General features: G+C 42.2%; 1 protein-coding gene across 3 annotated transcripts in view; it reads right to left on the bottom strand.

Annotated features, from left to right (window-relative positions):
* Positions 1–9,244: 9,244 nt before the first annotated feature.
* Positions 9,245–13,160, bottom strand: part of gripap1 (GRIP1 associated protein 1) — a 42,616-nt gene continuing 38,700 nt past the window's right edge. For 2 of the 3 annotated variants that reach the window (XM_040022703.1, XM_040022704.1), the window contains one exon: positions 9,245–12,116. In XM_040022703.1, coding sequence (XP_039878637.1) covers positions 12,036–12,116 — 81 coding nt within the window. In that variant the 3' untranslated portion in view covers positions 9,245–12,035. The remainder of the gene's footprint in view (positions 12,117–13,160) is intronic. The other variant, XM_040022706.1, reaches the window with a different exon arrangement.

Below are 13,160 nucleotides of genomic sequence, written 5' to 3'. Positions count from 1 at the left end.
CTGGGCTGGTGGAGGGTGGAGGCAGGATAAACTTCTATGTGCAGTGGAGACAAAAAGAGATGCTAATAATAAGATGCAATTTTTTAAATCTGCATTATTACATTTAAATTGCCTGTAACATGTAGAAATGATCAGTAAGCAGGACAAACTAAAACAAGAACGTACAAATCTAAATAAATGTTCATTAATTCGCTGAGGAAACATTTAAAATAACTTTCCCAATGAACAGGAAGCATCCAGTGGGGGAAAGATCTCCAAAGCATGCTTCCACCTCCGTGCCTGACTGTAAGGATGTGCTCCTTGGGTCAAACTCAGGTGTGGGCATTTATGAGACTGCAGGTGTGGTGCACAGAGTCCACCTCTTCTGTGGAATCAAACCACACAGGTCGATTTTAGCTTCAGCGAGCCTGTCACAGCCTGTGGTAGATATGATTCACTTTCTCTGGGCATTGCCGGTCTGACCTTGGGGTGAATTTGCTGGGATGTCGACTCCTGGGAAGATTGGAAACTGCCTTGTGAATAATCTAGAATCATGGTCGTATGTATGACCCTTTTCAAACTAACTTGCAGCAACAGTTTCTTTTCTAAACCTGCTGCTGAAGCCTTTCCTCCTTAGCATTGTGCTAAGGACACGCCAGGACTTTTGCTTTTACACGTGCTGATGACGATTTGATCGAGTGCATTTGACTGGCAGCACCTGGCTACTACTTTTTTCCACATGAATGTAAATAGTCTGGTTATATATATTTATTTGTTGTTGTTGTTGTTAAGTGTAAAAAAATGTTATGCTGGGGAAAAAAGCAAACTAAGCAGCTTCACTGTAAAGTTGTCAGGAGTCGTCCTGCAGCAGCTCTGGGGAACCTGATCCTGCTGCACCAATGAAACCTCATTAAGTCCAATCAGGTCACATAGCAAAGACAAGAGGGGGCGGGGGGTGAGACAGACAGACAGTAGGGTCATGTGACCTGGTAGTTAGGTCAGTCTGGTTTGATGTCTGAACTACACACACACAACACACACCTGCACCAACAACAAATACTGAGTGAGCACGCAGCAGGCTTCACTCGTTAATCTTTCAAATGAACCAGCTGATACATAATAATTATAGAAACAGAATAATTATTTAACCTGCAGCCAAGTCACTGGGAAAATACAGAGTATGACAGTCCCGAAGGCTCGGGGGTTAAAACAGTCAGAGGTTTAAAATACTGTAACTAAGCATGCAGAGAATAAATGAATGAAATCAGATTTAGATGGAAATCTATAGCAGGACATACATTCTATGTGTGTGACCCAGAGATGAACCTCAGATTTTATTATTCATCACGTCTGATTCATACATGCAGCTGGGTTCATGATCCTGTGCTCAGATCTGATGTATGGAATTATTCACTGATGTTTAAGACTTCATGAATTATGTGCAGCTCGGGTCACTTTCGGGGTCGATGCAGCTCTCTGGGTTATCATATATTTACATATCTGTCTCTGCACACTTATATTGTTCTTACTTTAAATGAGGATCATAATGAGGTGAAAATAGTAGCTTGATCATCATCCTTTCTGAATTTAAAAAATGAAGTATTTTCACTACAGCCCTGCAACAGATTGCCAACCTGTCCACAGTGTACCCCTCATTTTGCCCTATGACACCCCGAACTGAATGGATGGATGGATGGATGGATGGATGGAGGGATGGATGGATGGATGGATGGATGGATGGATGGATGGATGGATGGATGAAAGGATGGATGGATGGAGGGATGGATGGATTTTCAGTACATGAGTCAGTGTGTTTGGAGCTTCAAGATGATTTTGACACCACATTGAGGACATTTCTGGAACTGTGCGACTATACTTGTTAGGCTAGTTAATCGGGTCTCTTTGTAGCATTAATGGTGATGCTGGGAGAATGAGCAGGTTCAGGGACACATCTGCTACAGCTGGAATAACATTATAATCAGCCACTTTAGTCTGTGAGCTAAATATATGCTTTGGTAGCATGCTACTCACATGAATGACGGTACTGGTTTGGAGAGAACTCGGGTCTTTTCTTACCATATTTGGAGGACGTGGTCATTTGCTCAGTGTGTCTCAGTTCAGATAACTGTGAGGGTGACACAGCTACCATAGAGTCACCCTTTGAATCTAAACTTGGAATTCAAGCTTTTTAGCTTCTCTGTGTTGACTTCAACCATTCCATCAAAGGTGACCATATTTGGATGAGAGGGCAGCCAGCTTTGTTGGCAAGTTGCATCCATAAACCCTATAGGTGCAATACTGACCTGGTAGACAGTAACAATTCTTTTTTTTTATGATAAAACATACATTTAAACTAGAGTGCAAAGTTCTTTGATAGGCTGTATCACACTGAAAACCGTATTATTTGTTAGATAGCTTCATTAAGATTCTCCAGAAGGTTCCAGCAGCACAAACACAGCAGAGGATCAGTAACTCTGATTATCCAGGATGAAGCCTGTAGCAGAGAGCCACCAGCTCCAGCTGCCTGAGTCTGGACACCTATCGAGCAAACACGCTTGTTACTCTGGAGATGACAATTCTTGTTAAGGAGGTAACAACGCATTGAGCCTTTTTTTTTGTGTGTTCTGCTGTATTCAATTCAATTTATTAAACAACCCAAATCACAACAGCAGTTGACTCAAGTTGCTTTATATTGTAAGGTAAAACCCTGCAACACTACAGAGAAAACCCCAACAATCAGGTAACCCTGTATGAGCAACCACATGGCAACAGTAGGAAGGAAAAACTCCCTTTTAACAGGAAGAAAACCTCCAGAAAGTTGAATATTTTAAGACTAGGTGTCTAGGATGAACCAGCCTCAAGTGGCCACTAGAAGAACTACAGTTTCTGGGAACTTCCGCAATGGTTTCCGTCAGTACGTCCTAACGTGTGTGGTCATTGTCACAGCAATGCTTCTAAGCAACTGTGCCGAGTCAGTCTGGGTACTAATGGAAATGGGGCTTTTCTGTTACGTAACGATCTCCAGTGAGGATGAGAAGTGACCAGGGTGCACCATCTGTGTAGTCATTCAAAAATAGCAACTGTATTGACAAATGCAACTTGAGACACAGCAGCTGTGATATTACACAGGAGGCTAATTTTGGCTAGTAAAGATCAAACAGCTGACTCCTTAGAAAGACTTTCAGTAAAACCAAGCACACCTGCCTGTCACTCAAACTGGCCACACCCTTAATGGTAGGTTGCTTCCTATTCAGCCCTCTGAAGGTGCCACTTGGCAGAGACCAAAACCTGAGCTAAAAGTTACTACAAAGAATTTTCCAACACGTTCAACTTTTCCCTTTGAAGGTAACCAAACACACTCACAAAGGTTCATCTCGGTTAAAAAGTCAAAATAAAGGAAATGTCAGAGAATCCCAAACGTATCTGAACTTCATGCTCAGGGGTAGAATGGATGAAATTTCATGGAAATCCACTTAGAGTTTATCCAGGTATTGGTTTGGAGGCTTAAAGGAGACCGGACAACAAATCAAAGAGAAACAAAGTGAATAGAAGATAAATTACATGAAGAAAGAAAGAAGTGAGGAAAGTGGAGAGCGGTGGTGTAATCAGACCTCAGGCTGTTTCCTCTCAATTACAGCCTCCCACACAGCTCACAGTGAGTCTATATAAAGACATGTACATCTCTGATACTGCATGTGTGTGTGTGTGTGTGTGTGTGTGTGTGTGTGTGTGTGTGTGTGTGTGTGTGTGTGTGTGTGTCTTGCCGCAGTGCCACATCTCTCTCCTCCCACTCTGAAGCTAAAAACAAACGCAGCGGCTTTCATTACACACGCTAAGAGTCCAATCAATACTCAGAGGCCTCTGGGGCCACAGTGCACTCTGAGTGTGTGTTTGTGTGTGTGTGTGTGTGTGTGTTTGTGTGTAGTTAAGTCCGTTTAACGCAGCAAGTCTGATGTGAGTTCAGGTTGTTGTTGTTTGTCCTGCACTGCTTATTAAAGATGGATGTGGCCATGGCAGTGAGGCCACAGACGTGATGACTGAGGGGTGCACGCCGATGTCTTAGCAACTTGCCAATCACAAGGTAGCCCCGCCTTAAAGCTGCGTTTGTCATCCTTCCGGATACTAATGTGGGCGTTTATTCACAAAACAAACATCGTGTTGCTTTCAGCAGAATTTAAAGCTTGTTACAGAGACCATGAACTCATCAGAAAAGTCTTTAGTGAAATCAAACATCAAGCGAAGCAGTGAGGTCGTTTTCCTGTTGAGTTCAATCTGATTTCTATACAACCACAGAAATCGCCCCCTGCTGGTCATAAGAAAGAATGCAGAAGAATCATGAGTTAAACAAGACGTCATAGTTTGGTCCCGCCCACTAACAGGTGCCATGATGAAGAAATAATACGCGTCATTCACTGTCGGTGGTCTTTATTTACGCCTGATCGGTGTATTTGTGTTGCTCCGCGTCTGAGTTTTCCCGTCAGGGTGGTGTAGTGGAAGACCACAGTGCCTTCGGACTTCACAACTATGGACTCTCCCACTGTCCACTTTTTCAGTAACTTTCCGCTCTGATGCTTCTGCACACCTCTGAGGTGAATCACAGAACACACAGGTGTAAAGATGCAGCTGGAAGCTGAACATCTCTGAGAAGATGACTGAATCTGAAATCAGCAGATCAGCAGATTATGGTTCAGTTCATTCATGGTTTATTTGCTTGAATTTGCCAATGATGCCTTCAATGTCCTCCACTGTGATGCAGCTAGCATCTACTGTGGAGGACTACTGCGTGTGTGTGCAGCTGATGCATTTACTTCTTTCCTCCTTATCTCTGATGATGACCTTAGTTTCATTTTCTTTTCCTTTCTCTCATATTTGACTTTATTGCTCTCCCTCGTGATGCTGATTTTCTGCTGATGCATTCATCAGCACGCAGTTCCTTCTTACGTCATGTTTGCAGTCTGTTGGTTGTGTCTGTGTTTCCTCTCATGACCATATGGTGATGTGTTCACAGACTTGTTGGTCTCTTGGCTGTGTGCTGTGGTGATGCGTTTACTGTTCATCCTCATGATGTCCACTGACTATTTATGGTGCATCATTTACCAACATCCTGTGATGCATTTAAGACCTCTCTGTTGTGGAGACGGATTCTGTATCGCGCGCGCGCGCACACACACACACACACACACACACACACACACACACACACACACAGTCTATATTTAGCAGTCTGCTGCAGGAGAAAACTCGTGAATTTTTTAAACTCTGTAAACCGACTTCCTCCTCCCTCTCCGTGTAACTGTCGCACCCTCATTCAGATATGAGGGGATCTCCACGGCAAGCCCCTGGTTTCCCGGGGCAAAAAGAGAGTCCAGTTACATAATCACCCCGACCTCACACACGTCTCTGCATCTGGATTTGTGAGGACGTTCCCCGACACCCTCAAACCAAAAGGAAACACGACAGCTTGTGTTTTCACCTGAGGAGCTTCAGCCTGTCCGCTTCCATCTCATCAAGTCTTCAGTCTGACTACTTATCAAACATCCAATAATAAGTTGATCCTACAGTCTGCAAATCTTTGGAAATGCCGGTGTGGACGACGTTTTACTCAGGAAACAGCAGTGATCTGAAAAAATGAAGCCAGTGCTCGAAAAACTGAAGTTCCCCAAATGGCCACTTGAGGCTGGCATCAATAGTTGAAATGTTCAACTTTAGAGCAGAATTAAAAGGTTTGCAGTCTGCTACAAGAATAGCTTTTGGTCTTCATAATTAATATTACTTTTCATAATAAAAGTGCAGTCATAACTCACCCGTGTGTCCGGAAAGAAAAAGGTCTTTGTGTCACAGCTGGGAGTAAAGACAAGCAGCCTGGATAAACGGGAAGCTTGAGTAAGGAGGCCGGTTTGTTGTGAAATCTCCACCAAATCCAGAATTAAACTAAATCCATCTCCTGGTGACCCGTTGGTGGAAATGGTTTGAATTAAGTAAACGTTTAAGTAAGACGTCTGTGTGAGTAATAATTAAGTGCATTATTAGAGGCGTGGCCACTTTCCATTAGGTCTCACCTCTGCTATTCAGCTTTGTGTGTGGTCAGTTCGACAAATGTCTCTTCCACACTTGGTGAATGAAGTTCTAGTATTTTAGTACTAAAATATTACCACTAATCAGCAGGTATCTGTATCTGAGTCTGTGAGACTTCCACCTTGCTAACCAAGATGAAACCCTCCACGTTACACTCTTAAATATGGTCTCTTCTGTCTCCAACTCCAAACACTCAAATTGAGGCTTCAAACTTTATGATGTCACAGTGGCTACATCCAACTTTTGTGTAACGCATGAGCATGTCGAGGTTAAACGGTAGATTAACCCTGGGAGTGCACCTGGTTCATGTCTGTGAAGCGGTCTGCATGACTCCCACTCGCACTTTTACTCTGCATGGGGTCTTTTATTTTGAAATCTGAGCACATTCTTTATTCTGTTCCTCTGTCTGACTTCATGCCCTTGTCATCCGCTCTGTGCAGCCCTTCAATAAAAAATAAACCCAGCACTATATTTTTTTCAGTGAGTAGCTGGGCACCGTTGGCGCTTGGTGCTGTGACACATCTGATGAGATTGAGACCGTAACGTTGACGTGTATTTCTAAAGTGAACCTCAAAGAAAGAAAAGAGAAATAAGAAGAGTGAGTTTGCACTTTTTACCCAGATACTCAAGTCCTCAAATCTCTACAATGGAGACGGAGAGTGTAAAGCTCATGTAACCCATAGCAACTAAACAGAAAGTTTATAGGACCCTTTAAGGTTCTTTGAGCATCTTTATGAACAGAAATGAGTGAATTTGAGATTTTAATGCAAACGATCACCAGAAGATAACCTTCCTCTCCTCATCTCTCTCCTACTGTTTCACCTCCTCATCTTATCTCCTCCCCTCATCACTGTCATCTTCATCTCATCTCTTCTTTCACTTCCTGCCCTCTAGGCCTCAGGTCCTTTCATCCTTTTTCTCTCCTCCCGTCATTTCTATTTTTTATTCCGTCCTCTCTTCTTTCGTTTCCCAGTGTCTCCTGCCTTTTTTGCAGTTTGTCCTTCTTTTGAAAAACATTTAGTTACAGTGATAATTACTGTGAGGAAGAGTTTAGGAAACGTTACTAATAATGAGGCAGTGATTCACAAGATTAGGGAGCAAAGCATCAATAACACTGTTGGATCCAAATATAGGCCTAAATTTGACAACTGAACAAAATCAGAATATGATTAATATGTGAGAAAAGAAGGAAGCCAGAGTATCGGAGAGAACCTGTGAAAACTCAGAACCTTCTTGCTGTGAGGCAACAAAACCACAGCGTCACCGTGCTGCCTCTATAAAGTTAGAAATTCATGAAAATTTGAAGATTAAAGTCACAAAGTTAGTAGAAAACAAGTGTTTCTTATTGAAAAACTGCAGGTTCAGATCAGTGTCATCAAAAAACGAATAGTTAAAAAGTTTGAGAGTAAAGTTGGTGACGAATCAGAGAAATACAGCTCTCGGGCTGTCGGCCTCCCTCTGAGGTTTCCTTTTAATTAAAACTCATCACTTTCTCCCCTTCAATTAACCCACAGCCTGGCCAATCAGGCGCTATCTCGTTAAGGTGGACCCCGTCTGCGGTGAGCGGTCACCTCTTTAATCCGCCTCTCTCTGTGGGACAGGAAGCGCCCGAGAGCTAATTAGTGCTGAGCCAGGCGGCATCTCCCTGCAGAGAGCCGCGAAGCTCGACCTCCATCTCCAAACTTTACTGGGAACACAAAGAGTTGGATTCTGAAAAAAAGGAAACAGCGAGGATTGTGGGATGGCAGAGAGGGCGGAGTCTGCCCTCCTGTACGTTTGTCTGAAGAGTGAAACTTCCGAAGAAACCGAACTTCATTCAACTTTTAGAAGATTTTTAGGAGCTGATCCTCAAACACGTGGTGCCAGAACTCAGACTCCTTCCTAATCCAGGACTTAGACAGAGCCCCAAATCATTTCAAAATAATAATTCTTCAGTTATTTTGATCAGGACTGTCCAGCTAAAGAAGAAAAACTAACACTTTAACTTCATGCCGTGCCACTGATTAAACTAGCAGAAATGTTTAAGAACTAAAAGTCTGAAAAACACCTGTGTGTGATTTCCTACAGCGTCCTTCAAAGCCCGACTGCTCCCTTTCTCCTCTTCACTCTGTTTCTTATTTTTCTGTCCATTTATCTTAATTTCAGGGCCTCCCAAACTGGTCAGACACTGCTGCTAAATTATGGGAGACTCCAAAATTAGGATTTTATTCAACATGATGATTCATATTATTCATAACAAGCGTCGGGCACTTTAAACTTTAAAAATATATGGATTTCATTGAATTTAAAAATTAATTCAAAAGACAAACAGATAAAATATAAAGTCTGGGTTAACAGGGGAGACAGGGTTGTACTGGGGGTGATGATCATGGTAAACGAACCAGTCTTTCGTCACACACACACACACACACACACTCCGATGTATATCAGGGGCAAATTGAGATTCAGCATCTTGCACAAGGATACTTTGACACATGCACAGGAGGACGAGATCCGTCCACTCCCTTCTGATTGAAGTTTGGTAAACGACCTGGTCGACCACCTGAGCCGCCCGATGTCTGTGAGACAGATACCAATCCAGCACAGTCACAGCGAGCTGCAGCCAACAACCAACCTTTGTCTCGCAGACGGGCAAAAACAACTGAGAAACAGACGGCTGCAGGCAACCAGATCATCCTCCACAGATTAACCTACAATATTTTACAATGTTTACTGTTTGCAACATCTCACTTTTAGGTGGTAACAGCTGGCGACCCCTCGATGACCCCACAGAGAGTTTTTGTGCTGTTTTACAGTCTTTAAACTTCAGTCTGGTAGGACTTCTTTCTAATATTATTAAATTCATCCAGTGTTGAGGTTTAGTCTGGACTGATTGTTGGAACAAAGAGCTGAAACTAAAGAGAAACACGCCTTTGGTTTCTTTTTGAGCTGCTTTATCAAATGCCACCACTGAGCCCTGTTAGAAATGGGGCGCGCCTGATAAGATCCGCTTTCATATTCATTGGCAGGCAAAGTCGTAACTGAAACTAAAATCTGATAAAATGTCCAGGCCTAATCAGCACCACCATTCGTCCTGCATATCTGACGGCATGAAGGAGAATTCTGCGTTCAGATCGCCAAAATCAAGCTTTGATTTAAAGGCAGTAAAATGTTGGAAAAATTGAGCCAAAAAACCCCAAACACGTGATCATCATGTTCAGACAGTATTTTTTTTTTAAATCACATTTCGTCATAGTTACAATAATTAGCGTCATGATCATTATCAGCTTCATAAATAGATCAGTTGATTTTTCATACAGTTAGAAGTCATATCGCAGCGTTTATGTACAGATTTAAACATTACAAACAAAAAGCTCCAGCCGAGTCCCTGTCCAGCACATAGACCAATCCCAGTGGATCAGGTTAGTGCCATCTTTGAAGCAAAAGTGGAAAAAGATCTGATTGTGGTGCAGCTCAACTGCTAAGTGATCATTTTGGGGAAATTTTCAGTTGCTTAATGTTTGGTTTAAACACCCTTGAGCTTAAGATTTGAAAATCCTTAAAGCTGCACCAGAAACAGCTCGAGTTTTCCTCCCACATGTTGACATTTTAAACTCCTAACATCAGACGGTGCTGGATATGTGCTGCAGTGTACCCAAAAAACAAAACAAAACAAAACAAAAAAGCAGTGATATACAGGCAGTTATAACATAAAACACAAAATCTGTTACAAGCATAATGTCCAGGATATAATCACAGCCCAGTTAGATGGAGCTAGCCTGGGGCAGAGTATAATCCAGGGCGTAGTCAGGGCCCATGATCCAGAGTCCAGAAGAAACAAAGGCAAAGCAAAAAGGAAGTGTCTGTCACTTCCTGTCAGATTTCACGAAACAGAAATAAATGCAACGATACAGTCAAAGTCAGTGAACATTATAGAGCAGGAAATAGACCCACCCTGCAGAAAAGCAAAAGAAACCCCTGAAAACTGTCTTTGTTGTGTGCCATTTGGTGACTCCGGTAAAGAGGGAAGTATTCACAAACTGATAATAGTGCAAGAAATGTTAGAGCTCTTTTCATCCAGGATATAGACACAGACCACACCAAGGCAGTCATTGAGCTTTTGTTGAACCATTGTGGATCCCAGGCTGCGTCACGCTAATTAAAGCTGTGCAGATTTTTCCTTGTCCAGCTATTACTGATTGCTGTTTGTCATCAATGATGTTTTTAAACCAGGTTTTATCCAGAGTAACCTGACTAAAACAAAGGGAAACATAATCACAAAATCTGGTGTTTTAATATTTTAGCGTTTCAGTTTTTATTTCTCGGAGATGTTATTTTGAATAAAAGCCATCGAAACACAGAAACACGGTCACACTAGGTTCGACAAAAGAAACTGTGTCTGAAAATCCAGCTAATAGTCTAAGCCTGGATCCCTTTGCCATCCCTGATGAATTTTCATGACTGTTCTGGTGGCAGGCGCTGAAACACACGGGAGACCATTTTGCATCCTAAAGTGTATAAAAAGCAATAAATAAAGGCTGGGACGCAAAATAGCTGCACAGAGAACCTGTGACGCCTAAGACATTTCACACTGTGAACTCCTGGACGTAGCCACAGCCCAACACAGACAGATAAAGCAACTCTTAATTAATCTAAGGACACAATCAGTTAACGTGTGACACCAGCTGACAGATTAACAGGAAGTTTAACGTGAACATTTGTAGGTAGTCTTTAAGGTACAGGCATTTATTTTTTCTGGTGGTTATGTTAAATCTGTTAAAGCAAACAAGCTTTCCTATGGAATGAAGTTCTTTTAGAAAAACACTTAATAAGAAGTGGTTTTGTTTTTTTTAGTGTCATCACAGTTTCACTATAACGTGTAAAACTTGAGTTTCACCAAAGAAAAGGTGATTAAAGCTGCAACAGCTGGTGGATTATCGCTCATTCTCTGGTTGAAACTGCTTAAAAAGTCCAAAGTAAGTATTTTATTTTGAAAGCTCAGTTGCTGACAAACAGTTGCTGACAAACCTCGTACTACTTTCCTGGCCTAGTTTCTGTGGTGTCTTTGACGTCATTCACCTCAGAGTCTACGGTCTGCTCTGGAGGTCTGTTGGTTAGATGGTCGTCGCCACTGTGACGTCAGCCACTGATATAAAAGTCAGAAGTGAACACATCTGGACGAGAGTTTATATAGAGGACACCACAACAGAGACCTGACCACCATGCAGGCAGGAAAGACAAGGCAGTGGCGAACTGAACTTTCAGAATAAAATACGCAAATACTGCATCTTTTAATTTGGGGGGGGTAACTCAGGTGTCATGATGACCTCATAAAAATCTTACATTTGGTTCCCTAAGAAGATCAAAAAGGTCAGCTGACAGCATAGACATAGCCCACATACTCAGTAATGTGCGATTCGTTAGCAGACGGGACATAATCAGATCACAACAGAGTTACAGGAACCAATGTCAGTCATTTAGGATAAGCGTCCTTCAGGATATAGCCAGGCCCTGACAGACAGACAGAGTGTTAAGACATAAAGTAGAAACCAGTGAAAGCAAAGATTTACAGACAACAGAAAGCACGAGTCTGTTATAATGTGACCACTGCAGGTCGTAGCCAGGACTCAGCGCAAACTGAGCAGTGCGCTCTAATTACAGTACATTCAACATAGACGTACATGAGTTGAGGCCAGCTTTTAATATCCTCAGTGTTTCCATTCAGTGTCTTCTTCTACGCCTTTAAAAAGTACTGCTTCCTCCAGGCTGAAAAGCATGACATGAACATTATTTCAGCATTTAGTCACAACCCAGGCTGAAATGGTGAAAACATAACAGCTTCAGGCAGTAGTCAGAGCCTACAGCAGGTCTTAGCGCAGAGATGGGGTAAGGAAGAAAACTTGGTTCCAGGTGTTAGCCTGAGTCTGGCTGACACCTTCCAGCTGAGGTGAATGGTAGTGGTGAGATGGAAGTGACTGCATGGATTAATCCAGGTGATAGCCTCATCCTGACCCAGCAGCACTGCTACCGGGACTGCTCTCTTTACTGAGACGAACTAATTCCTGGGACAACAGCTCCAGGTCCTGCAGAAAACAGAAAGAAAATGTTTATATATCAACAGCTTTACAGCCCATCTCTGAAACAGCAGCACCCGTTTTTGGATAAAATCTCACTCTGAACATGAAGACCAGGAGATACGATCGAATCTTTTATCATTTAATTCATCTGCAGCTAAAAGAAAATAACAGCAGAGCCCAGACTATAGTCTGTATCACAAAAGTGAATTATTACAAACCTATAAGCTACAAATTTGTGAACTCAGTAATTGAAATGATTTCAAGCAAGTGCCTCAAGTAAAACATCATTTTGTAATTTACAACATCTGTTACTAACAGCTGCAGTACGCTCAGTGTGAAAAACACAAGTACTTAATAAGACACATTTCATGGAAAAAGGTTGTTCCATGATTAAAGCCACTGATCTGTGCTTGAAGGCTCTGAAAACTGAATTTTCTCTCAGCTGATTGATCAGATATGTAGCCATTTTATTTTGAATGGGATGTGGCTGGACTGGTAAGCAGAAAACGATTTTTCAAAATAAAATGTTGACAAATGGGACATTTAAAGTCAATTCTTTGAATTTCTCCCCCTAAACCAGTGGTTCCCAAACTTTTTTTCGCTAGGCCCCTCTTTGTTTTACAAGAGAAATGCCCCCCCCCCCCCCCCAAGAAAAAAAAAAAAACATGTCCTCCAACCACACACGCCCATATTTTGCTCCACTGCGGTTTATTTCACACCTCAAACATTTACTAAACAATTAAGCAAATACAAGTAATCTGCAGGTAGTAAGAAAATAAACTACTAACTCTTTTACGCTGCGTCCGCACCTACACGGGTATTTTTGAACACGCAGCTGTTTCGTCCACGTAAACGACGTTTCGAATCACCGAAAACTGAGATTTTTTAAAACTCCTTTTTTGCGTTTACGTGTGGACGAGGAATACAGTGTTCGTCACGCAACGTCAAAGGTATGTGCCTTTTTCACGTCACGCTGTGGCCACGTTATTGTTTACATGAGATGAATTGCAGAATGGCAGATAGAGACAAAATACTGTTAATCTGACTGTC

The sequence above is a fragment of the Simochromis diagramma genome, unplaced genomic scaffold (genome assembly GCF_900408965.1).
Source record: "Simochromis diagramma unplaced genomic scaffold, fSimDia1.1 OVJJ01000308.1, whole genome shotgun sequence".
NCBI lineage: Eukaryota > Metazoa > Chordata > Actinopteri > Cichliformes > Cichlidae > Simochromis > Simochromis diagramma.
Note: the sequence above shows the minus strand (reverse complement) of the source record. Positions and strands in the feature narration are given on the sequence as shown.